This window comes from Barbus barbus, assembly GCF_936440315.1.
Source record: "Barbus barbus genome assembly, chromosome: 13".
Lineage (NCBI taxonomy): Eukaryota > Metazoa > Chordata > Actinopteri > Cypriniformes > Cyprinidae > Barbus > Barbus barbus.
In genome coordinates, this window is record NC_136741.1 from 212,501 (window position 1) to 239,977 (window position 27,477).

The 27,477-nt window shown below is 42.9% G+C and overlaps 1 protein-coding gene across 1 annotated transcript in view; it reads right to left on the reverse strand.

Annotated features, from left to right (window-relative positions):
* Positions 1-1,373: 1,373 nt before the first annotated feature.
* The window catches only part of LOC306878756 (transcription activator BRG1-like), a gene marked incomplete at its 5' end in the record, with an annotated part of 36,982 nt that continues 10,878 nt past the window's right edge, over positions 1,374-27,477 (reverse strand). Inside the window, 24 exons of the mRNA XM_079431272.1 lie at positions 1,374-2,606; positions 4,217-4,353; positions 4,490-4,616; positions 4,784-4,885; positions 4,975-5,080; positions 6,439-6,695; positions 6,775-6,993; positions 7,087-7,164; positions 11,519-11,746; positions 11,809-11,972; positions 17,666-17,832; positions 17,919-17,965; positions 18,045-18,131; positions 18,245-18,352; positions 18,431-18,544; positions 20,630-20,872; positions 20,955-21,065; positions 21,435-21,501; positions 21,594-21,757; positions 22,791-22,938; positions 23,023-23,141; positions 23,226-23,280; positions 23,357-23,487; positions 23,793-24,014. Of these exons, the coding sequence (XP_079287398.1) occupies positions 2,568-2,606; positions 4,217-4,353; positions 4,490-4,616; positions 4,784-4,885; positions 4,975-5,080; positions 6,439-6,695; positions 6,775-6,993; positions 7,087-7,164; positions 11,519-11,746; positions 11,809-11,972; positions 17,666-17,832; positions 17,919-17,965; positions 18,045-18,131; positions 18,245-18,352; positions 18,431-18,544; positions 20,630-20,872; positions 20,955-21,065; positions 21,435-21,501; positions 21,594-21,757; positions 22,791-22,938; positions 23,023-23,141; positions 23,226-23,280; positions 23,357-23,487; positions 23,793-24,014 (3,240 nt within the window). The 3' untranslated portion in view covers positions 1,374-2,567. The remainder of the gene's footprint in view (positions 2,607-4,216; positions 4,354-4,489; positions 4,617-4,783; positions 4,886-4,974; positions 5,081-6,438; positions 6,696-6,774; positions 6,994-7,086; positions 7,165-11,518; positions 11,747-11,808; positions 11,973-17,665; positions 17,833-17,918; positions 17,966-18,044; positions 18,132-18,244; positions 18,353-18,430; positions 18,545-20,629; positions 20,873-20,954; positions 21,066-21,434; positions 21,502-21,593; positions 21,758-22,790; positions 22,939-23,022; positions 23,142-23,225; positions 23,281-23,356; positions 23,488-23,792; positions 24,015-27,477) is intronic.

Genomic DNA, 27,477 nt, shown 5'->3' on the forward strand with positions numbered 1-27,477 from the left:
ATATATCAAAACTTAATTTTTGATTAGTAATATGCATTGCTAAGAACTTCATTTGAACAACTTTAAAGGAGATTTTCTCAATATTTAGATTTTTTTGCTCCCTCAGATTCCAGATTTTCTAATAGTTGTATCTCAGACAAATATTGTCCTATCATAACAAACCATACATCAATGGAAAGATTATTTATTCTGATTTTAAAAAAATGACCCTTATGTGATAAAACCCTCACAAGACAATATAATAGCTGAATTGATAAAAAAATGATCTGTTCAAATGTTTACACACCCTTTAATCATAATACCGTGTGTCGTTACCTGGATGATCCACGGTGGTGTTTATGTTTTGTGATAGTTGTTGATGAGCAGTTCATCTGCCTGCTGATCTTCAGAAAAATCCTCCAGCTCCTGCACTGGCTCTGGATTCCAGGATCTTTTGTGTGTTTGACCCCTTTCCAACAGTGATCGTATGATTTTGAGATATATCTTTTCACACTGAGGACAATTGTTGGACTCAAACACAGCTATTACAAAAGATGGAAACATTCACTGACATTCACTTAAGAAGGAAATACGATTCATTAAGAGCCGGGGGGTGAAAACTTATGAGCAGAACTGTACATCAGCTACACTGCTCTTCACTATTTATTACATCTTACTTTACACGAAGAGTCAAAAACACTGTGAATCAGTTTAAATCACACTCAACGTGTTTGTGCTCGATAGACAAGAGTTTGGTCAAAATGAGCCAATGTTTGACGTCCTTCTGCGTTTAGATGTGGAGAGATAGACTCATCATCATCATCTTCTTCATCCCTTCAGTGACATGAGCTGCAGCAGTCATATTAACTTCAACAAAACAGATTTCAGTGGTTTAGAGGGTTTCCTGAAGTGTTTCTCTTCAGTGTTTTTGTGAGAGCAACATGATCATCACATCCAGTGTTTCAGATGTAAACAATCAGACTCCAAACATGTGTGTGTGTGTGTGTGTTTTCCTCCAAATCTGCAGTGAACACGCTTAAACTGTTGATCAATGCCACCTAGTGGTTATTGTGCCATATTACACACTAAATCACCATTGCCTGGCAGATAAGTGTTTGTACACTGCGAGTGTGTTTGTCTGTTTTAGTCATTCCTGTGAGGTCATTCTAAACATACAGTGATATTCTAGAGGTTCCGGTGCTTCTGAGTTTAATACAGCAGTTTGTGGAGGGATTGTTCTCTGTTCCAGCCTGACAGACGGCCATTTAGAACCCTTACAGATATTAACCTTGGCTTTACTACAAATAAAACCAAAGAACCATGGTTATTATTGTTAAACCATGGTGACCACAAATTAACCATGGTTTTACTACACTAACTACAAACACAGACATGAGATTGTGATGTTTATTGGGTTTCATCTAGTGAATGAAAATCTGCACGCACAAGCATACTTTCACTACAGTAAGAGCACATGCCATTAAAGAGCCGCTAGAAACTTCAGGAATAATATGATTCATACAGTAACAGAGCAGATCAGCCGTCAAAACAGCAGAAAGAGTTAGTTATAGATATGAAGAGCAGCAGCTGACGGCTCCAGATCCACCGTCCTGCAGAGTTCAGTTCCTTCGATCTAACTCACCTGACTGTCACTCTCTAGTAATCCTGGAGACCTGCGTTAGTTTGTTTAGTTGTGTTTGATGAGGGTCAAAGCTGAAGTCTGCAGGGCCAGAGCAGAGAAACCCTGCTTTAATATCAATAAACAGAAACGCTCAAACAAAACGTTAATCTACGCAAGTTCATGTAAGGGAATGAACATCAGGTCAGTGTGTGAACGGCCTTAAAGCTGGTCTTGAAGCGCAAACACACACACACACACACACACACACACACACGTTGGTTTTTGTGGTTTATGGGGACTCTCCATAGGCGTAATGGTTTTTATTCTGAACAAACTGTGTGTGCTATTGCCCTACACCAACCCTACACCTAAACTTAGCCCTCACAGGAGACTTTGTGCATTTTTAGATTTTCAAAAAAAACACCATTTAGTATGTTTTTTAAGCCTTTTGAATTACGGGGACATAGGCAGTGTCCTCATAAACCACCTTCATATTGTAATACCTCTGTCATACCCATGTCATTATACACATTTGTGTCCTCATAAACCACATAAAAATGCGCACACACACACACACACACACACACACACACACACACAGCTTGTACAGCAAAACGATCATATAAGCATATAATAACAAGCAGCTTCTAAGCTATTACATCTATACTATACATGCTAATGTTCTGCTAATGACACACTAGTGCGATCACCGGACAGGTTACTGGGGTTTTACTAGATCATTTGACAGATAGTCACAAATGTTGCCCTTCTAGAACAGCAACATCTAATATTCAGTGTCACAGAAAGGTTACGAGGTCTAAACAGCATCTCGTCCAGGTCTGAAGTACAGGCGGAGACTCCTTCCTTCACGAGCGAATGATGAAACACATGATTATTCTGGGTGCTGATGAAGGGATGACCGGGTTCTTCTACTGTATGGTGTGTGTTCATATCTTTAGTAGTATATTCATCCCTGCTCTTCCTCACTGGCGCTGTTGGATCGATCCTGAACAAACACGAGAGTCACACACACACACACGTGATTTAAACAGTACACGCCTCATTAATGTAGTTTGATGTGATTCAATTAAGTTGCGTGTGTGTGAGTGTGTGTGTGTGAGTGTGTGTGAGTGTGTCAGTACAGGTGTATATATCCTGGTGGGGACTTAAACCTGAATACACACAGACTCATGGGGACTCGTGTCATGGTGGGGACCTAAATTGAGGTCCTCATGGGTACACACCATGGGTGTGTTAGTGTGTGTGTGTGTGTGTGTGCGTGCGTGTGCGCATGCTTGTGTGTGTGTGTGAGAGAGTGAGAGAGAGACCAAATGTCTCCACAAGGATAGTAAAACCTGAAATGTTTGACATTGTGGGGGGCGGCCTGTGGTCCCCACGAGGGAAAAAAAATGATTAAAGATAGTAAATGATGTTTATGTGAAAGTGTAAGAATGCAGACAGGTTTTCTGTAAGGGGTAGGGTTAGGGTTAGGGGACAGAAAATATTGTTTGATAGGAGTGGGAGAAAAAAAAAATCGATTCACCTAACTATCGCAATTCTTTTTAAAACGATTTAAAAATCGATTGATTTACCTCAGAATTGATTTTTATTTAATTATTTTATTTTTCCTCAGAGGTGGTGGGGAGAAGTTAGCGCTTTGTAATTCCAACAGAGAGTGAAATGTATAGGTGTGTGTTGGACTTGGAGCAGCACCGCGCAGACGATCAGTGTATGACACCAAAGCATGCGGAGCCGTCGTTATACATGGATCAGTGGGAGCCGTCTGTTCTCTGTAGCTCTCGCGGTGCTCTGATGGCATACACTGATCGTCTGATTAGATGACGTTATATACCTTTAAACCACCTTCACGCTTTGAATCCAGACTGCTGGGAAAACATGACTAAACATGACTGAAACAGTGTGCAAAGTAACATAGCACTTTACTTTATTTCAGAAAGTATTTTTTCTGCTCATTTTGTTGAACATTTGTTTTGTTGAACATATTATATTCATGTGCAAGTTCAGGGTTTTGGTACTTTAAAGTTTCATGGGTCAAAGTACTTTAAATATACATCGTGTATGTGTTTGCTCCTGAAATAAAGTTCAGAAAGATGTGATGCCTTGTTTTTGTTAATATGACTCATCACATAGTCTCTTTAAGGGTATAATCAACTATTTTCCATAGTCTAGTCTTTAATTAGCAAACAAAAATTACAATAAATTGATATATCGAATCGCAATAGTGACTGCTAAGATATGGGTTTTTTTTTATTGTGACAGTCTGTATATCAAGTGTATCATTCAACTTTCCCCCATGGTCTAGAGTTAAAAACAAACAAACAAACAAAATTTGCAACAAATTGTCGAATCGCAATACTTGTAGAATCGAAATTCTTTAAAAAAATCGAAATACATATCGTATCGGCACCCAAGTATCGTGATAGTATCGAATCGGGAGGTAGGTGTATCGTCCCATCCCTAGCGTTTGGTCAGTTTAAAAGTAATAGAAGTCTATGGAAAGTCCCCACAATTCACAGAAACCTTGAAACCTGTATGTCTGTGTATGTCTGTGTGTGTGTGTGTGTGTGTGTGTGTGAGAGTGTGTGTGTTTGTCACCTCCTCCTGCTCATCATCTGTGTCATCGTCGCTAACGACAGGTTTTGCTCGTGTTCTCGCAGTTCTCCTGCGTCCTCTGCCACGCTCTGCACTTCTGTCCTTACGGCTCAGTTTAATCTTCACCTTCACGGATCGAGCTGCACACACACACACACACACACACACACACACACGTTATAGAGATACACACGGTCAGTAGTTCCTCTCTACAGGTGGCGTCCAGCTAAATGTTATTCACACATTTTCATGCATTTTTGCCTTTATTTGACTGACTCTCTGAATCAGAGCCTTCGTCCTCTTCATCTTCCTCACTCTCCTCTCCGTCACTCTCCTCCTCTCTCTCGATCTTCTGACGCAGGCTGGTGAACACAGACTGCAGCACGATAGAGTCCTCATAGATCTGACACACAGGAGCACATACATCTGTAGAACAGCGTGTTTCCAGTGTGAGTTTTGTGTGTGTGTGTTCTGTGTGTGTGTGTGTGTGTGTTCTGTGTGTGCACGTGTGTGCGTGTGTATGTATGTGTTCTGTGTGTGTGTGTGTGTGTGTGTGTGTGTGTGTCGGACCAGTGATCCCTCCAGGTTGAAGGTCTGAGCGTTCTGGCACAGCAGCATGACGTCTCTCTCCAGGTCGTTGAGGCTGCGGTATCGATGGCTCCGGATGCGCTCCTGCTCACACACACACACACGCACGGAATGAAAGCTGCGCTCACAGACGCTGTTCAAGGATTCAGTAACGTTATGATCCACACACTCACCTTGATCTTCCTGAAGTCCACAGGTTTGCGGATCAGCTCGTAGTACTCGGGCAGCTCCTTGCGCGACGGCAGCTGGATGAACACCTCGCTCAGCTGACGGCCGTTACTAACATTCACAACAGCACCAGACAAACACACATCAGTCACGGACCTTTAGTGAGGAATAATTCCTCTCCAGCTGACCTATGACCCGTCCTCCAACCCTTCACTGACGGACCAGAGTCTCCAGAAATAACCAGACACTGGCTATGTTTTCATGCACAATTTTTGTTTCAATTGGACTGAATTCATTGCGATTGATGAATCTGAATGTAGTGTTTGCATGAACGCTAGATAAAGTGATAGGGCTGATGTGTGTGTTATATGTCACAAGCTTCAAATGGCAATATTATTATTATTTTTTTACATGCACACACTGCACAAATATAGAGATTCCCACTGTTTGCACATGATGACCACTCTCCTACACTGTTTCTTTATTTGTTTTAAACTGCAGAATTAATATTGATCCCTTTCTGGGTAAATATACATATGAACCCTGTGCCGTGCTTCTTATATTTATCACGCAGTAAAACATGAAAACGTAACCACTGAGAAAACACCAGGGGCTCTACTTTAACGATCTAAGTGGATGGTCTAAAGCGCAAGGCGCAGGCGCCCATAGCACGGGTCCGAATCCACTTTTGCAGAAACTAAAAACGGTCGGTGCGCTCGGCGTCTGGTCTAAAAGGGTTGTCCATATTCTCTTAATGAGTAATGGGTGTGTTTCGGGCATAACCTGCAATAAACCAATCAGAGTCTCATCTCCCATTCCCACCATGGCGGATTCGCTATTTACACGGCAAGCGCAGACTGAACGCGTCTCCAGAGAGTAACGGAGCTGCTCGTGCGCAAGCCTAATTCTGATACATGCAATGACTATCCATCATGACATGTAGGCATTTTTATATTTATGTAGCCTACACAATAATAATCTTTTACATTGTAATCCTTTCATTTTTAATATTTGGCATGTTTGTGTGCTGCTGCACGGCCCTGAGTGTGTAAGAAGCAGAGTTGTGGACCCGCCTATAGGTGCATATTACTAACGCGCTCTTTAAATAACAAAAAATACTGTGCCATTGACTTTAGACCAGGTTTTAGTTGGTCAATGGCGCAGTCTATTTCAGTTGCCTCAAAATAGCAACGCGCCAACAATGCGCTGGGTGTATGATAGAGCTCCTGCTGTTACAGACCTGCAGCAGCCTAACGCTCAATCATCAACAACATCACGGACCTGCTCTCGGCATCAGGAGGATCTGCTGTGTTCTGTGAGTGACATACACAACCACGTTCATGAGAAACACCTGATGACACAAGAAGCCGTCCCCAGGTCCAGAACCATCAGCTGTCCTACTTTACCATTTGTCTCAGCTCTGGCCTGTACTTTCCTCAACCTCTACTGGAAACCACTCTGATACTCACTTCTCCTTATATTTAATAACAGCGTCCACAATCTTCTTCATCTTCTTGGTGAGCGACGGAGGGTTCGGCGAAAGCTTCTCAGATGGCGGGCGACCTCGCTTCTTCTGTCTTTTGCCGTCGTCGTCTCTCTCTCGTCCCCCGCGAGCGCCTGAAGTGGAGGCGATGGCGTCCGGATCCCGATCGCGCCTCCTCTTCCGAGTCGTTTTCTTGTGTCGCACCTCCTCCTCGATCTCCTCCAGGGTCCCATCCTCGATCGCCTGAGAACAGAGGGATCGCTCAGAAACGTCCAGCAGAGGAAGAGAAACAGATGGGTGAGGGAATGAAGCGAAGTCTGACCTTTAGCCACTGTTTCTCTGTGAGCGAGTCGCTGTAATCCACCTCCTTCCTCTGACGCGAGCCGCGGCCGAACATCTTCTCCTCTTCTTCCTCACAGGTGAGTCTTTCCACCTCAGCGTCATCTTTCATGATCCACGTGGGCAACTCGTCCTCCTCCATGAGACGAGGCTTTCGCTTCGGATTGCGAGCTTCCTCGCGGCGGCGATCCAGATCCATGCGCTGCGCAGAAACAAAGAGACAGTGGAAGCTCATTTGGATTCGATCTGGATTTGGTGATCAATGCTGACTGTGTTAGAGAAAGTGAAATGATACCATGAACTGGTCAAACTCGTCTTCACTCCTGGCGATCATCTGATTTACAGTCTCATCGTCCGGCACCTCGTCCTCTTCCTGACGGAGAAACAGATGCAAGCAATCAGAAGAGCTTCAGAGGAACAGAACAGACAGAAAACATTCATGACCATGTTTACATGAAGGTTTTGATCTGCATATTCTAAAAAAACAACATTCTCTCGCTCAATCCTAGAGATGCTCTTATTATCATCAGATCATAATAAAACCATGTTATTATATTTATGCACAAAACCGGCCTCACAAACCTTTGTAAACATTTGCAAACACATCTTTATAGTGATTCATTTCATTCTCACTTTTTCTTATGTTTGTAAGACAAATCTCTTCCAAAATGTGTTTGAGATCTTAAAAATGTAGTTTCCTCATAACTCCTAGAATTACGTTTGTATGGATGTGCAAAATACTGTGTTACAGTTGATATTCTGAATAAGGTGTTTACATGACCCAATATTCAGGATAATATCATACCTCCTCATTAGCCTCATTGGGATTTGACTAAATCAGTTTACAGCAGTTTTCATGATGCATTCGATAATAAAATAAAAGCAAATTCCCTTTAAAGTGGTCATGACATTGTTTGTTATTTTAATATGTTCCATGAGGTTCTCTTATAATGTTACTAAAGTTTTTTGCACAAAAAAACTACAAATAAATGTGTAAAAATTATAATTTTCAACCCTCATTCTGACCCTCTGTCTAAAGCGACCTGTTTTAAGGGGCGGGTCCTTTAAGGCTGGTCAGTAATCGGCCTCTGTTATGATTGGCTAACGTCATTACATAAGAAACAGTATCAACGCCCCCTCACTATTACATGTTTCGAGTGTTTTGACAACATGATCAAAATAAAACGGTCATTTCCAAACAAAGCATTATGAAATAATTTACTCACGGTTTGTGATGCAGCTGCAGTCAGATCTAGTTCCGCTTCATCTTTCAACAAATGATTCTTTGTGAACTCTCCATGACACTGTGCCTTGATTACAAAACACAATGCTCTGATCAATCCTCAGACACGATCCGGGACGCCATTACAAATAAACTATCCACTTGTTCCTTACTGTCGGGGTCCTGTCACAGCGATCTGGATTATTTGGTAATTTGGTGACAGGGCTCTGACAGTCCCTGTGTCCTGTCTGTGTGAGGGGGTGCGGTTTCGTGCTCGCTCGAGCTACGCGCTCTTCCCTATGATTTCTGATTTGTGAGCGCGGGGTTCGAGCGGGCTCGAGCCGTGTTCCCTCTAGTCTTTGTGACTTGTTGTTGGTGTGGAGCGTGGTGTTTGGGTCTCGGCACTGGATTCAAGTTTGGATTCGGTTTGCGTGCCGGGGTTCGGACACTCACGCTCCATGTACTGTCCGTCAGTGTGAGTGCACGGTTGAAGTGTTCATTCACTCACCGGGCGCTTGTGTCTTATGTCACTGTCTGTCTTTCTTGTGAGCACATGGGGTTTGTTTTGTTATTCGTGCCATGTGCTCATGTCTATCGTGTTACCCCACCCCTCTCGTTATCCATTCATTGATTCAGTTGCTTCCAGCCCTGTTCCCTTATTCATTTGTAATTCAGATCCCTACTTATGCTCCCTTTGTTTGCTGTCCTGGGCTGATTCGTCTCACTCTGTTTGTATGCCTGCCCGTTACCCTGTTCCTGGTATTTTTCCCTGTTTATATTTATCATTCTGGTCTCCCCCTTTGGGGTGGTTTTGTTGCTGTTTTTTGTTATTTTATATTTTTGGTTAAATAAATTAATTTATTGCACTTGAGTTTTCGCTACCCATTCATTGCGTGACAGAACACATCAGCCACAAGAAGTCTCAGCAGGATGGAGGTTTATTCTTTTAATTTTTTCACGGACTTGAAGCAGTGCCTCGACCATTCCAAGCCAGCCCAAACCTGGAGACTGCATCTCTGCCAACAGAGCGGCCATGCATTGGGTTTGTACGCAGAGGCCCTCTATGATGCAGCCCAAGGGCTAGGGCTCACTGCTGCAACTCTGAATTATCTCTATCTGGCAGGCTTGGATAAACCCGTCAGCTGGGACAGGCTGGGCGATCTCAGGACGTGGTTCTACTGGGATCTAGTGGACCATGTGATCGCCTACTGGGAGTGAGATCTGGAGATGGAGGAGTTGACCAGTCATTCTGCCAGGTCCCAGTCATTCTTAACCCGTTGTGTTAACAGTGCCCAGAACTTTTCATTAACTCCCTGGCTTTACCGGGCTGGCGCGCAAGCTGGAGGATCCACCCATGAGATCAGTACGGGCAGCTGGCATTCCAAGACCGGCTCCCCCCAAGGCGGCGGTTCCCTCTCACAATCCTCCTGATGTGGCGGTGCCTGTCACAATCCTCCCGAGGTGGAGGTTCCCACTTACAGTCCTCCCGAGGCGGCGGTGCCCGTTCACGATCCTCCCGAGGCGGCGGTGCCCGCTCACGATCCTCCCGAGGCGGCCGTGCCCGCTCACGATCCTCCCGAGGTCGGCGGTGCCAGCTTACAATGCTCCCGAAGCGGCGGTGCCCGCTCACGAAACTCCTGAGACGACAGTGACCGCTCACTATGTTCAAAATTGGAGGCCATTCCTGAACTCTTTGACTGCCCTATCCTGGCCAAGGTGGCCATTAAGACAATTGTTTTTATTTTTTATCCTGAACCCCCCTGGTCTGTCCCACCCGCATCACCCTGGCTGTCCGCCGGGGGTCAATATAGGCGGGAGCTCCTCTGGTGCAACCCTCCCGCTCCCCCCTGGTCATGGATTCCTGGGCCTTCCGACCCTCCCTGGTTCAACCCACTCTTCCCGCCCTGGCCTGTTTCCCCAGATCTGTCTCTGACTCGTTTCCCCCCTCCCTCCCCCCTACCTATACTGCACTGTGTAAGGTTTTGTATTTTATCTGTTTGCATTGTGTTTTCTTTTTCTCTCCAGTCTGTTTGTTGTTTGTATGTTTTTTCTGGTGTTTAGTGTCCCTCATGTCTCTTCCCTATGGGTTCTGATATTGTGAGCGCGGGGTTCGAGCGGGCTCGAGCAGTGTTCCCTCTCATCTTTGTGACTTGTTGTTGGTGTGGAGCGTGGTGTTCGGGTCTCGGCACTGGATTCAAGTTCGGATTCGGTTTGCGTGCCGGGGTTCGGACACTCACGCTCCATGTACTGTCCTTCAGTGTGAGTGCACGGTTGAAGTGTTCATTCACTCACCGTGCGCTTGTGTCTTACGTCACTGTCTGTCTTTATGGTGAGCACTTGGGTTCTGTTTTATTTGTGCATGTGCTCTACCCTGCCCCTCTCGTTATCTGTTCATTGATTCAGTTGCTTCCAGCCCTGTTCCCTTATTCACTTGTAATTCGGATCCCTACTTATGCTCCCTTTGTTTGCTGTCCTGGGCTGATGTGTCTCACTCTGTTTGTATGCCTGCCAGTTACCCTGTTCCTGGTATTTTTCCCTGTTTATATTTATCATTCCCCTTTGGGGTGGTTTTGTTGCTGTTTTTTGTTATTTTATATTTTTGGTTAAATAAATCCATTTATTGCACTTGAGTCTTTGCTACCCATTCATTCCGTGACACTTACGCTGGGATCCTTCTGATATCTGTAAAAAGCAAGCGTTCTTTCACTAATTTGTTTTGATGACAGACTCATATCGGTTTACTGTATCCAGTGTAGACAAGATAGCACAGTGATTGTGATTTCTATTAGCCTTTGACGTGACGCAACACTTGCATTTAGCACGATCAAGCCGTTAGCAACTGAACGACAGTGGGCGGGGCCTATTGGGAGAAAAAGACTATTCGTCGATCTGCTGCTCTGGAGGCGTGTTTATGCAAATGACTGCGACCGAGTGACATCACCAAACGAGCCGTTTTCTGAGGGTTATTACATAAATTATTTTTTATTGATAAGGTGCGTTAAGTTATGAAAGACATTTTAAGTTATGAAACTTGCAGGATGTATTAAGCACACAAAGACCTCTTCTGTGTCAAAAGATCAAGGATGTATCAAGGCAAATTTGGTTTCTCATGTCATGACCCCTTTAATATTGGAATAGTCTAGTTCATACGTGAAGTGTGAAGTGACATACTGCCATTCGTGCTCTGCATTTAACCCATCCAACGTGCACACACACAGCAGTGAACACACACACACCGTGAACACACACCCGGAGCAGTGGGCAGCCATTTATGCTGCGGCGCCCGGGGAGCAGTTGGGGGTTCGGTGTCTTGCTCAAGGGCACCTCAGTCGTGGTATTGAGGGTGGAGAGAGCGCTGGACATTCACTCCCCCCACCTACAATCCCTGCCGGCCCGAGACTCGAACCCGCAACCTTTGGATTACGAGTCCGACTCTCTAACCATTAGGCCACGACTTCCCCGTTCATGTGAACGTGGTTGATGCGGAGCGAATGAAACTCCTGACCTCGTCTTGCTCCTCGTGCTCCAGAATGGCCTGCAGAAACGCTCGGCGCTCGTGACTTGATGACTTCTGGTCGAACATGCCAGCCTGGATCACCTTCTGGTCCACGTTCAGCTTGTATTTAGCGGCTGCCAGGATCTTCTCCTCGACGCTGTTGACGGTACAGAGCCGCAGAACCCGCACCTCGTTCTGCTGACCGATGCGGTGAGCTCGATCCTGCGCCTGGAGGTCCTGCAGAACATGAGAACATGAGACCAGCGTCCCAAGCTGATGATGATGGTGATGGTGGGTACCTGATGAGGGTTCCAGTCACTGTCGAATATGATGACCGTGTCGGCGCTCTGCAGATTGAGGCCCAGTCCACCCGCTCTGGTGCTCAACAGGAATATGAAGTACTGAGAGGCTGGATCATTGAAGGTCTTCAGCAGCATCCCACGATCCTCTGCTTTAGTCGTGCCTAAAACACACAAACACACGCTCAAGCAAATATCATTTCTATCATTAGTCTTCTCTGAGTTGGGGTTAGCCACGATAATGGAGTCTTTAACATATTCCTGAGCAGTGTTGGGCAGTAACTACTTACTATAACAATATAAAGATTTCAGTACTAATATTACAGTTACCATCCATAAAACAGCTCGTTACTTAGTTACTTTTGATGCCTCAATTTTGATGCCCCAATTGATTTTGTCAGGAGAAAAGATGATCTGAACACTGATGTGTAAGCCGTGGCATTACTTTACTCTGGTGTTACACGGCTTGCCCTCATCCCTCTGGTCCTGATATAAATTGTATAAAATCTTTTTAGAAAACGAAAAACTATTTCTTATGAACTTATGTGATTTCTTTTGATAAAATATGTAGCAATTTATAAGCTCAAAAGCGAATTGTATATAAATAATTACAATTAATTATGATTAATTACAATTATTTACATCAGCTGACAGTAATAACTGTAGCAGAATTAAATTGCCATCATCTAAACTGATTCATATCAACTCTAAGAAAGGATATTTTCTTGGCCACAGAAAATACTTTCCTAAGTATTAATACATTAGAGCATGTAGTAAGGATCAAAAATCGTAAAGGGTCATTAATTCCCCAAGGCAGAATCAGAAACTCATGTAATTTGTGCACAAGAGTTTTATTAACTAAACACTAACACAGACTAGTCTAACAAACAAACAAACATACATTCACTCATACATGGGGAAAGGGCAAATGAGAGTTGATGGATGAAACCATCAGGAAAACCAGAGAATGCAGTTACAGAAAGAGTCATTTAACCACCTGAGTAAAACCATCAGCGCCGGTTATAACGGGTTCTATAACTTATACTAAACCTCTGTTTCGTTTAGTTAAATGTACGATACTTGCATGGCCTTGGTTGTGACGAGTGTCTGGAATGCAGTCTCAGATGAAAGTCTTAATGGTTTCATGGTTTTGGACTCCCGATCACGTTCTTCTGGGTTGAAGAGCGATGAATTCCAAAGATGTTCTGAGGTAGAAATGTTCTTCCAGGTAGAAAGTGAAAAAGAGCTAAGAAAGAGATCTGCTGAGGTCCGAGGAGCTTTGGTTGAATGGAAAGTCAAGGCCACAAGGCCTGGCACAAAACCTAAGGGTCCAGAAGAATTCTAGCTCACATCCTCCTAGGATCGAACATAACCGCAGACTGCCGGAGCGTCACATGATGTGAGAGCTTTATCTGCTATAGAGGGCACACCTCTGGGAGTCAAAGAGCCTATGGTGACTTGAACTTTTGGAGGGAAAGTTTACGACTCTTTGCCTCCATGCACAGTAATTTGCATATGAACTGGATTGGAAGTTGATATACAAACTATTAAAGATTCTTAGAACACATAGGTTGCATAGGTATCGACATAAAATATACACTCTCAATTAGATCATCCGAAGACGAATTGATAGAGACCAAACATGATATACATGAGGTAATATTAACTAGTGTTCTATCATAAGCATGCATAAAACAGGATACAATACACAAAAACATATACAAGAACAGTAATAATATACACAATGACCTGAAGGTATGTGTGTTCATTCAAAGAAAGGTTTTTCTATGAATTAATTAGAGAAGAGTCAATTTTTATGGCCTAATGTCTCTTTCCTAAGGGGAAATGAAGTGAGTTGCTCTGCCTGCATTCCTTTGAGCAATAAAACAAGTGTTAATAATAATAATAATAATAATAAGTTTTATTTATATAGCGCCTTTCCAGTGCTCAAGGACACTTCACAATGTACATTTAACAAAGAAGAGACAATTCACGTAAGCATAGATGGATACAATAAGTATAGATACAGTAAAGGAGCATTATATGGACAGGGCAACATACCGATAAAGAGTCAAGCATAACAAAAATACAAATACAAAGCAGAGCAGACTGAAGCGACAAAGCATGAAAAGAACAAGCTCATTAGACAAAGCATGGTATCAGTAATCAAAGGTATAGCATTCAGAAAACAAGTGAGTTTTGAGTAGTGATTTAAATTCTGAGATATTGTTAATACAGCAAAGTGAGCGAGGGAGGGAATTCCAGAGTTTGGGTGCAATAATACTGAATGATCTGCCCCCCATTGAAGAAAGGCGGTGCCGAGGGACAACGAGAAGGCCAGAGTCAGAGGAACGTAGTGAACGAGTCGGGGTGTAGGGAACAAGCAAATTACACAGATAAGGGGGAGCTAAGCCATGCAAGGACTTAAAAGCGAGCAGGAGAATTTTGAATTTAATACGGTAGGCAACTGGGAGCCAGTGGAGATCATACAAAATTGGGGTGATGTGAGCAGAACGTTTGGTATGAGTGAGTATTCTAGCAGCAGAGTTTTGAATGTATTGTAATCTAGAGATGGAGCTGGCGGGTAAACCAATGAAGAGGTCATTACAGTAATCAAGACGTGATGAAACAAATGCATGGATAATCGTTTCAGCATCTATGGTACTGAGGAAAGGACGGAGTTGGGCAATGCGGCGTAAATGAAAGAATGCAGATTTAGTGATGAAGTTAATATGAGACTGAAAGGAGAGTGTGGAGTCAAAGATTACACCTAAATTTTTAACAATACTGGAAGATTTGATGGGAGAGCCTGCAATCTCACAGGTGAAATTGGTAGAAACACTGCTGGTAAGTGTAGGAGTTCCAATAAAAATGATCTCAGTTTTGTTTGTGTTAAGTTGCAGAAAATTTAAATTAAGCCAATCTTTTATGTCTTTCACACAAGCAGAGATTTTATAAATTTGGGCAGGTAGAGCAGGTGTACAGATAGAGTAAAGTTGAATGTCATCAGCGTAAAAATGATAATTAAGACCATGACGTTGTAAAATCTGACCAAGTGGTATTATGTAAATTGTGAATAATAATGGGCCAAGAACGGACCCCTGGGGAACACCTCGCTTCAGGGGGACAGCAGGCGATCGAAAATCCTTAACGGAAATGTAGAATTGTCTGTCAGAGAGATAGGAAAGAAACCAGGAAAGAGCAGTACCAGAGATACCCAGATCAGAGAGATGAGAAATAAGTAATTCATGGGAAACGGTATCGAAGGCAGAACTGAGGTCGAGTAACAGAAGTATAGACAGAGAACCAGAGTCACCAGAAAGCAGTAGATCATTCACTACCTTTTACAAGTGCAGTTTCAGTACTATGGAGTGGGCGAAAACCAGATTGAAAAGGATCAAAGAGATTATTTTCAACTAGAAAAGACTGGAGTTGGGCAGCAACAGTGCTTTCCAGTAGTTTAGCTATGAAGGGTAAATTTGAAATAGGACGGTAATTAGATAGAATCGAGGGGTCAAGGTTGGGCTTCTTGAGAACAGGGGTAACAACAGCAGTTTTGAGTGGTAGAGGAAATGAAGCAGAGGTAAGTGATGCATTGATAAGGTGAGAGATGGGTGCAGAGATGGCAGAATGGCAAAGTTTCAGGAGAGAAGTAGGGGCAGGATCAAGGTGACAGGATGAAGAGCTGGATTTCAAGATTAGTTTAGAGACAGAGTATGGGGACGTTAAAGAAAAACAAGACAGAGACTGACTAGATAGATTTAATGGATAGCTGAGCTCAGTATCAGTAGGGAAACATTGGTGAACAGCAACGGTCTTTTCAAGCAAATAATCCAGGAATGAACAGCAGAGCTCAAGTGTTATCAGATGGGTTGCCATGGAACCAGAGGCCTGTTCTGCCTTTCTTAGGTGTTAGAGGCATTTCAGGGGAAGGGTCCACAGACCCTCATAGTTGGCCTTTTGGGTTAGGTGAGGGGCATAAGAGATTATTTGTTAAATATAACAAATAGTTGTGTTTGATTGGTCCAAATGTTACAAATACATAATGGAATATAATCGTATATGGTAACAGAGAAATTATAGCTACAATTAGCTTCAAGCTACACATGACAAATTAATACAACAACACTTTTACTTAAACGTCACTATCAATCAGTGTTTGTAATCACTTCTGAACCAATGTGGATTTTGCTCAAATGATGAGGCAGAAATATATTGTTAGTAAAATTTTAGAAGATACGCAATTACAACTTCTGTCGGGCATGAAAGAAAAGTAATGTAATTAGTAGTGTAACTAATTACTGTTGCCAGAAAGTAATAAGTAATAATATTACTTTTGAAAGGAAAAACTAGTAACGAGTAATAAATTACATTTTTTGAGTAACGAGCCCAACACTGTTCCTGAGTCAGTAGAGGCTCATGTCTCATCATATCCTGGTGTCAGGACACGTTTGGAGCTCTAAACATTCACACTATATGATGTTTCGGGAGGAGTGCGTTCAGATAGTCAACTTAATTAGCATGATAGTAAATATATTTTATTTATTTATTTTAGAGGCAGTCGTGGCCTAATAGTTAGAGAGTCGGACTCGTAATCCAAAGGTTGTGGGTTTGAGTCTCGGGCCGGCAGGGATTGTAGGTGGGGGGAGTGAATGTCCAGCGCTCTCTCCACCCTCAATACCACGACTGAGGTGCCCTTGAGCAAGACACTGAACCCACAACTGCTCCCCGGGCGCCACAGCATAAATGCCCACTGCTCCGGGTGTATGTTCACTACTGAGTGTACACTTGGATGGGTTACATGCAGAGCACAAATACTGAGTATGGCTCACCATAGTTGGCCACACACCACTTCCCTTTCCCCCTTATATTATATACAGTTGTGATCATAAGATTACATACCCCTTGCAGAATATGCAAATATGTTTTAACTAAATTTTAACTAAAAAAGAGGGATCATGAAAATGTCATGTTATTTTTTTTTAATACTCTTAACAAATTTAGCCTGATCCTTCCATTCAAATAGTTTACACCCCCAGCTCTTAAAGCATTGTGTTGCCTTCTTGAGCATCAGTAAATGTTTTCATCTTATATAATAGTTGTGCATGAGGTTCCCCCAACTGCCCTCAGTGTGAAAAGATGGATCTTAAAATCATACAGTCACTTTTGGAAAGGGTTCAAATATGCAGAAGATGCTGGAAAACCAACGAAAGTGCAGGAGCTGGAGGATTTTTCTGAAGAACAGCAGGCAGATGAACTGCTCAGAACCAACGAGGGACTCGTGAATAACCATCACAAAATATAAAAACAGTCGTGAATCATTCAGGAAACAACACAGATTATTAAGATTCAAGGGAATGTAAACTTTTGAACAGGGTCATTTTTTATAAATTCAGTTATTTTGTCTTGTGGAGAATATATAAGCATCTGTTATGTGAAATAGCTTATTCAGGAGAGTATTAAATAAACAATAACATGCAATTGTCATGATCCCTCTTATTTGGTTAAAATTATTAACATTTTGCATATTCTGCAAGGGGTATGTAAATTTATGAGCACAACTGTATATGCAGCCAGCTCACATCTGTGCTACGACAGTTTTCCGGCATCCCTCCTAACTATTCCTGTCCCAGCTCTGGATTCTCTGGGTTTGGCAATATTCCGAGCTCGGAGCCCCCCCACTTCTCAGACAGCACGCCAAATATAGTGAAGAAGCCTCAACGACACACATGCTCTGAGGAATCATTCAGACGCAGCAGGACGAGGTTTGTCCAGAGCATCATGAGCAATAATACTCATAATCATGCTATACTTCACAAACACCACAAACTACAGATGAAGAGAAACACAAGCTCACCATCCAGACGCAGGTATTTAAAGCTGCGGTAAGCGAAATAATCCTCCATTATGGTCATCAGAGACGTCATTTGGCAGAAGAGCAGCACTTTGTGATTGGACGCTCGTAATTTGGGCAAAATACGATCCAGCACCTCAAACTTTCCCGAGGCGCGGTATAAATCAGGCCTGCAGGTCAGACGTGAGAGGAAGGTTTAGTGCTGGAGACATCTAATATGTGTCACAGATAATTCTACAGCATTTCTACTGCTCACCCCTGAACGATCCCTCCTGTGAAACCCAGATGCTCAGAAAACGACTCCTGCAAAAGCAGCACATCACGCTCAGCGACACAAGAAATGAAACGCGTTGACCAGATGACCAATGCCACACTAACACACCTCGATCTGCTGGAACATGTAGGGGTGATTGCAGATCTTCCTCAGCTGCATGATGGTGTTCATCAGAGTCTTAGTGCCGCCTTTACCCTGAAACACACGTTCATAAACGCACACCTTTACCCCGACACATCCAGCGGCACACAGACTGCATCCAGACGAGCTGAACATGATCTCCAGCACAGAGAGCTCCTCTTCCTCACCTTCTTGTCCTTCTCGGAGCCGTCAGTCAGCAGCACTCCTTTGGCCTGCATGTGTCGGTACAGGACCCTCTGAAGCGCAGACATGTCACACTTGATCACGTACTCCACCTGCACATGCACATAAAACAGCACAATGCTTCATCTGTCCGGGACGATGACACAGACACAGACTGCAGTCCGATTCACCTTCTCAGGCAGCTGCGCCTCCACTTCCTTCTTCAGCCTGCGCAACAGGAAGGGGCGGAGCACCTTGTGCAGGCGGCGGATGATCAGGATGGTCTCCTCCTCATTCAGATCCACCTGAGAGAGACATCAGTCACATCTACTACTGCTCATTCTTGACAAGCAGAATCAAATATTAAAGGCTCCAGATGGAATCACACTGGTTAGTTTGTTTTATCACAATGATGTGAACATAGCGGTAGATTGAAATGAATTCCACTACTTTGCTTTGAATGGCAACTTCACGTTTCGTGCCTGTACGCTCATGGGTTTGATTGACAGGAAAAGCATGAATTGATAAAAATGTATAACCTGACTCAATGCAGTTGTTTTGGATAAGATCGTCTGCCAAATATGTGAATGTAAATGAAATGTCAGGTTGACATCCTCAAGAATCATAATCTTTAATGAGCCGAAAAGATCGCACATCACACCTCTGTTCATCAGTCTGCGCTGGCTACCAACAGCTGCTCGCATACAATTCAAGGCATTAATGTTTGCTCTGGCTCTGCCCCCCTTTACCTAAATTCAGTTCTTCAGACTTATGTGCCTCTAGAAGCTTGTGTTCTGCAGGTGAACGACGCTTTCTTCTTCATCCCAAAGAGGCACAAAATCACTTTCACAGACTTTTACATTAACTGTTCCCTCGTGCCCAACTCAATCCCAGCAGTCCTGAGCCCTGAACCATCTTCAAGAACCGGCTAAAAACACATCTCTTCCATCTTTATTTGACCCCGACCCTACAACTCTATTCTAATTCTATTCTTTAAAAAAAACTTGCCCCTTTTAGACTTGTACTCTATTAATTTACTAACTGCTTGTTTTCTTTAAAAAAAATGAACACTAGATTCTCGATTATTTTTGTATTCTATCTGTTTTCTTTTTATTTATTCTACAATTAACAAAAAGCAAAAAAAAGGCCTCTAAAACTAGCTTGCTCTATTCTTTTTTTATTCTATCTGTTTTCTTTTTATTTATTATATAAAAAACAACCTTGCTGCATATACTGCATTAAGCTAACGGAGACTTCTTATAGCACTTGCAAATTGCTCTGTTGTTGGTTTTGATTGCTTCTGTTGTCTTCATTTGTAAGTCACTTCGGATAAAAGCATCTACTAAATGTAATGTAAATGTAATAACATTTTAATAATGGCTCTAATTATATGCGAATAGTGACATCCATGCTAAAAATGATCATTTTTTTCCATCTGATGAATGATAAAAACACTGAAAGCCAAACAGAATCCACTCGGCTTTAAAGAGCTCAAGCATTTAAAGCGCTCATAATAAACATACCGTTACTGACCGCCAGTGAGGATGATAACTGATCAAATAATCATCATTATAGCTATTGTTCTTAGTGTGGACAGGCCTTAACGGTCAATCCCTGAGCGATGACTAACTTTAGCTTTTCTCTGTTCATTTTCTTAAAAGGATCATCTGACAGGATTTCAAGTTTTCCTTTCTCTTTGGAGTGTTACGAGTTGTTTGTGCATTGATAAGATCCATAAAGTCACAAAGATTAAAGTCTCAAACCCAAAGAGATATTCTATTCTAAAAGTTAAGACTCATCCACGGCCCCCTAAAACGGCTCATTTAATCACGCCCCATATTTATCTACATCACTGTGTGAGAATATTTGCATAACACTGCCTAAATGTTTACTTGAAGGCGTAACTTTTATTCTCGCTGTAGTATTGTTGCCGCCGCCGCTATGGAAGCTGATATTCTTAATATGGAAATGGGTGTAACATTTCCGTCTCACGATTAAGGTATTCGGCCAATCACAACGCACTGGATAGCTGGCCAATCAGAGCATGCCTCGCTTCTCAGAACGAGGAGCTTTGTAAAAATCGACGTGTTTCAGAAAGGCGGGGCATAGAGGAGCAACAATGATGCACAGTATGTGGAAAACAATGTGTTTTTTGAAACTTAAACCACGTAAACACAATGTATAACACAAAATAATGGTATTTTTTAGCTACGTCATATGACCCCTGTAATAAATAAAGTTACAGTGAATAAAAAGTCTGCATTTGATCACATTTCGGAAAGTCTGATTCCTGCTTTCATAGAAAACACCTGCTAACACGCTAACACAAGCAGCATTAGCACTCCATAATCGGTCTGTGTGTCTGTAAGAGCAGCGCTGGACAGACGGACCTTCTCTCCGGTCATGGCGAAGGGTGCGTTGAACCACTGCTCAAACGTGCTGCAGCTCTTGAAGATGGTGGGCAGCAGGAAGTTGAGCAGCGCCCAGAGCTCCGGAAGCTTGTTCTGCAGCGGCGTCCCGGTCAGCAGCACGCGCCGCGGCGCCAGGTAATGAGTGTTCAACACCTGCGTCAGCTTACAGTGATGGTTCTTCATGCGATGGCCTTCGTCCACGATCATGTACTTCCAGCGAATCTGTGTCAGGAGACAGGAGCTCGTCAGCGCTTCTGGTCGAGGTCAAAGGTCACAGGTGACCACACAGAGGCAAACGCGTTACCTTGGCCAGCACATGCTTGTCTTTAATGATGTATTCGTAGGTGGTGATCAGCACGTTGAACTTGCCGCTGCGCAGCTGAGGGACGAAGGCTCTTCTAGCAGCAGGAGATCCCTGAACACACACATGATCACATGATTAAACCAGGCGCTGGGCTTTGAGGGAGGACTACCAACAAAAGAGGCTCTCTACACTGAAAGGTCATCATGACATTTACTTCCTTAAAACATATACATTTATTCAAAGCGACTTAAATGTAAGAAACCTCGTAAGGACTTAAGAGTTGCTGTACTTGCAGAACACAGGCATAATATAAACTAAAGTGACACTGCTGTCTTCAGCAGAGCTGCTTTACAGCTGAAGTCATTTCATAATTGATGAATTTTCCAAAATTAACAGTTATTTTCATGTTTACCTGTTGACATGACAAGCTAAGACTGATTCACATTTACTCCAGATCATGTGTCTCTGTGTGTCTCTCACCTTATACGAGACTTTGACGACAGACGGCGCCCATTTATCAAACTCGTAGACCCAGTTAGACAGAGTCCTGTCAGAGAAACACAGTGTTCATCAGAACAGACAGTCTGTGTGAACAAACACGAGTACATAAGCTGGAGTGAGAAGGGCTGAGCGACTGACGAGAGCGGCACGATGATGAGGTAGGGTCCGTTCAGACGCTTGTACTCCATCAGGTACGTGATGAGCGCGATGGTTTGGATGGTTTTGCCCAATCCCATCTCATCCGCCAGGATCCCGTTCAGATTGTTGTTATAGAGAGACACCAGCCACTCCAGACCCTTGATCTGTGGAGAAACAGTCAAAACGTCACACATGTTGTTGGGTTTGTTTCGTCTCTCTGAAATCTCTTCGTTTGGATTGTTTTAAAAGGATTGGATTGTTTTCTGTTTGTGATCCTTAGAGCTCTCTTAGTTCTTTCTTAAAGGGATCATGACATAAATCAAATTTTCCATGATGTTTTGGCATATAAGAGGTCCTTGTAACATTAAATCATCCTGCAAGTTTCATAGCTTAAAACCTCCTCCTCATTATAATCAAAGCATTTATTTAAACAAGCTCAGAAAACGGCTCGTTTGGATCCGAGGTGCGGGATGATGTCACTCGGTCGCAGTCGTTTGCATAAACTCCGCCTCCAGAGCAGCACATCAGCGAATAGTATTCTTCTCAGCATAGGCCCCGCCCACTGGCATTCAGATGCTAACAGCTTGATCGCGCTGAATGCGAGTGTCGCGTCAAAAGCTAATAGCGCAGTGATTGTGATTTCTATCTTGTCTGCACTGGATACAGTACACAGATACGAGTCTGTCGTCAGAACAAATTAGTGAAAGAACGTTCGCTTTAAAGCGTTTGGTTTAAACAGCTCGTTCACATCGTTCATAGTTTATTTTTAATGGCATCCCGAATCGTGACTGAGTATTTTGTTTTGTAAACAAGGCATGGAGTCACAAAGAAAATTTGTTGAAAGATGAAGCCAATCACTCGCACGCAATAGTGACGGGGCTTAGATACTGTTTCCTATGTAATGATGTTAGCCAATCATAACAGTGGCTGATTACTGACGAGCCTTAAAGGACACGCCCCTTAAAACAGGTCGCTTTAGACAGAGGGTCAGAATGAGTGTTGAAAATGATCATTTTTATACATATTTATTATTTTTTTAGTTTATTAACATAAGTAAACCTCAAAGAACAAATTAAAATAATTTTTACAAATCCATGTCATGGCCCCTTCAGTGTGTGTTTTGTGCGCATCGATTGCCTGTTCTCAGAAAATGTTGAAGGTGTTGATGTTGAATGACTGGTAAGAGTTCAGAATGACCTGGTATTGCTTGAGTTGACCGTTGATTAGCAAAGACGACTGTTTGTCCACTCGCTCAGTGACCGCATGAGCCACGGCGTAATACGACTGTAACCCACGAGCAAACACAGCGCTACCGTACTCGTCATCCACGTCCTGTTTGGCATGCCTGCAACACACACACACACACAGAGGTTCAGACTGCAGCACTGAGAGTGTATGCAGAGCCTGTAGATGTGGGAGTTTGTCCTACTCTATAATGTGACGGACGTCCACTTCAGAAACGTCCTCACTGTCCGGGTCAGGAATCTTCTTCTTGTCTTCTATGGGAGTTTGTGAAGGGAGCAGCTGAGGAGGTTCCTCTTCCTCTTCCTGTCAGGAAACAATCATAGAAGGTCTTTAATGAATCTTGTACTCTCAGTTTAATCTGGTACGGTCAGAAAACAGCTGATGAACCTCGTCCTCCTCCGACCCAGAATCCTCGCTGTCTGACCGCGGAGCGACCTCGTAACTGAAGAGAGAGAGAGAGAGTGGTCAGCTGAGATGATCGAATCAGCAGCAGCACAGACGATCGACTGCCATCTTACCCAGGGTTCATCTCCAGCCACGTGTCCAGCTGTCCGGCTTTAGGAGCGTCCACTCCGGTCAGAATCTTCCCACTGTCCACGTGGATCACCTTCACTGGAAGATCACTCATCTGACTCGTCTCATCCAGGGGCTGTAAGCATCATCATCATCATCACTTTAGACCAGTGCAGCACAGACTGTCCAGACATTCACTACTAAACAGAAGACAGTCTTCTGGGTTTGAACGATGTGAGTAAATGATGACAGATGGATCATGTTTGAGAAACTGTTATAGGACTGTATCCAAACATCTTAAATGTTATCATCCTGACTGAATAAGCAGTTAATAATCAGAGAATACATATATTCACTTCCAGTTTGAGCGCACAGCATTGTGGGATACAGTGTTCAGTGAAATCATCTGGATATTGTGACAATTCATGTCCTTGAACCCACCTCTCCATCGGGCCCCAGAGCCCCTGTCTGGCCCTCTGCATTCTCCAGCTTCTTCTTCTTCCTCCTCTTCTTCTTCTTCTCCTTCAGGGCCTGCACAGCTTTATGAGCGCGGACCAGCTCCGTCAGATTAGCCACATACTCATCCGTCTGCTGCAGCAGATACGCCAGACGCTTGTCCTTCTTCTGGTCAATGAGCTTCCGGTAGCCCTCCTCATCCTCAGCCTGCAGGACAAACACAGAATAAACACCAGCTACACAGTGAGTGAGTGTGTGTGTGGGTGTGTGTGTGTGAGTGAGGGAGTGTGTGTGTGTGTGTGTGTGTGAGTGAGTGTGTGTGTGTGTACCTGTTTTTCTATTCAGGTGGGGACATAAACCTGAATACACAGACTCATGGGGACTCGTGTCACAGTGGGGACCTAATCTGAGGTCCCCACAGGTAAACAAGCTTATAAATCACACAGAATGTTTTTTGAAAATCTAAAAATGCAAACAGGCTGCTGTGAGGGCTAAGTTTAGGTGTAGGGATGGTGTAGGGCAATAGAATATACAGTCTGTACAGTAGAAAAACCATTACACCTATGAGAGTCCCCACAAGGATAGTGAAACAAGTGTGTGTGTGCGTGTGTGTGTGTCTCTCATGTGTGTGTGTGTGTCTCTCATGTGTGTGTGTGTGTGTGTGTGTTACGGAATTAAGTAATTTTGTATAATGTTTTGAGTTTGTATTTTGATTTCTTTGTTGTTGTTATTTCTTTGTGTGTTTATTTCGTTGTTTGTTTCAGGATTACGATGATTAGCTGTGAGCTGGCTCCACCCCCTTTATGTGGGTTTAAAACAGTGCTTCCGTTTCCAGAAGACGAGTTGTTGCGATTCCGGGCCGGTCGCACTTCTCCTGTCTCCTCTCCAGCCGTCAGACCATTGTTGTAGCAGTTTATATGTTAGATACTTATTGTCTTCATTTTCAGTGGTGTTCTTTGTAGGGTTGACCTGCCCTTTTCTTTTGAAATTCCGTTCGTTCTGTTTTGTTAGAGTATGGAGGATAAGTCGTTGTATTTTGATTTTGGATACTTTGAGGGAAGTTAGTTCGTTTTATTTATTATCTGTTTTTGTTTGTTATTTTGGGCCTTGGGTCTTTCTGAAGATTATAACACCTATTGGTTTATTTTTTTGTTACTTTGTTTGAACACATTCAACTTTCATATTGTTTAATTTCTTTTATCTTAATAAAACGTTTATCATTTTTCTTGATTTTTGTTGTTATTTGAATCTTTCGGGTCTGACGACTGGGCGTGGGAGTCATATATATTTATTTATTTTTCTTTTGTTACGATTAAACCTAGACGAATCGTAATAAATGGGGGCTCGTCCGTTTTTTTTGGGTCAATTTTTTTCCTTCGTTCGTTAGGTCATAATTTTTGTCTTCTCATTTTGATTATTTTCGTTTTCTCTCGTCTCCGGGAATAGTAGTTTTTTTTTAATATCTTGCTGGAGAGTACACCATTTGCTAAATGCATGTATTGTTGTTTCTGATTGGCATCTTTTATTTTTGCAGGGGAGTTGGAAGTGGTTATATGATGGAGTTTAGCATCGAAACGTTTAGACTTTCACCTACTGTGCAAGCATTGGAGAAATGTCGTAAATCTGACTTGTTTCTGGTAGCTGATTTTTATGATATACCTATTCCAAGAGCTGGGACAAAGCAAGCAATTCGGGAAGCGTTGTATGATAGGTTAGTGAGGATTGGAGTTTTTGAATTGGATGAATCCAGTCCAGAGTTACGAAATGCCGAAGCAGGTGTGCAGCCGGATGCGGAAGCCACTGGTGGGGAAGCTGTGGAGGGAAATGCTGTGGCTAATCCACTAGTAGGTTTAAACACGGAAGATCTTAAATTGGCAGTCAGGCTTAAAGAGCTTGATTTAGAAGTTAAACGGCAGGAGCATAGCACACAGCTTTTGAAGATGAAGCAATACGATCTGGAAAGCCAAGGTGCGCGTCGTTTGCCGGTGAGTACTTTTAAAGCTCCTTCATCACCTGCCTCTTTTGCTAATGTTGATTCTCATGCATCACCTATAAATTCAAACGAATTTGACATTAGTAGACAAATTCGATTAGTCCCTACGTTTAGAGAAACTGAGGTCGACTCTTATTTTAATGCGTTTGAACGTATAGCCGCTGCTTTGCGTTGGCCTAGGGAAATCTGGCCGCTTTTACTTCAGTGCAAGTTGGTTGGGAAAGCGCAGGAGATATGTGCCGCTATGTCAATTGAAGATAGTCTTGATTATGATGTATTAAAGGCATCTGTGCTCCGAGCCTATGAGTTAGTCCCAGAAGCATATCGTCAGAAGTTTCGTTGTCATTTAAAAGGTGCCAATCAGACGTTTGTGGAGTTTGCCCGTGACAAGGGAGCTCTTTTTGATAAGTGGTGTCAATCCAGTAAGGTAAGTGATTTTGGTAAACTTCGTGAATTGGTATTACTTGAAGATTTCAAGAATTCGTTATCTGATAGAATTGTGGTGCACCTAAATGATCAGAAGGTCACCACACTTTCGGAGGCTGCTGTTTGTGCAGATGAATTTGTTCTAACGCACAAAAATAATTTTTTGCCACCTATTCGTCGGGAAAATTCTCAAAATAGTGTGGGTAAAAATGTGAAATATACGAAAATTGCCGTTCCAAATCAAGGAGAAAATCGCGAATGCTTTTACTGTCACGAATTTGGACATTTAATTGCGGTGTGTCCAGTACTTAAAAGGAAAAATCAGTCACCAAGAAGGGATAATCCTAAAAGTGTTGGTTTCGTTCGTGTGCAATCGAAAATTAACCTCGATGAACGAAAAGTTGATTCAGGTTATGATCCGTTTATTTGCGATGGTGTAGTATCTTTCGTGGATAAAAAGGAGACGAAATCAATTCGGATTCTTCGTGACACTGGAGCCGCTCAATCATTTATACTTGACAGTGTGTTACCATTTTCGAAGGATTCGTCATGCAATTCAAATGTCTTAGTTCAAGGTATTGAACTGGGAATACTTGAAGTACCTTTGCATTATGTGAATATTAAGTCTGACCTAGTTTCTGGTCCTGTTAAAATTGCTGTGCGTCCGCAGTTGCCTATTAGAGGAATTGAGTTGATCCTCGGTAATGATCTTGCCGGAGAAAAAGTTTTGCCGTTACCTGAAGTTATTAATGATCCGATTTATGAACTTCAAAATTCAAAAGATTTGGCTTCTGAATTTCCTTCTGTGTTTCCTGCGTGCGTAGTTACGCGAGCGCAAGCTCGTAAGTTCGGAGATGTAGCAGGTCTTTCTGATAGTTTCTTGAATCTAACTGAACCTGTTGATAAATCTCTTAATACTTCTGATGTTCATGGGTTAAAGCACATCAAGTCGCTGTCCACGCACTTGGGTGCTGAAGTTGACCTGTCATTGTTCATTGACAGAGCATCATTAATCATGGAACAACGGCAGGATGTTTCTCTTTCTCGTTGCCGAATGTCAGCTGTGGGGAAAGATGATCTAGATAAGAGGCCTGTTGCATATTTTTGGGACGATGGATTATTAATGCGCAAGTGGTCATCAGTTGCTTGTGAGGTTGAATGCAATTCCGTTTATCAGATCGTGGTACCTATGAACTCGCGTTCTCACGTTTTGACTTTGGCTCATGACCATAATTTTTCGGGCCATCTAGG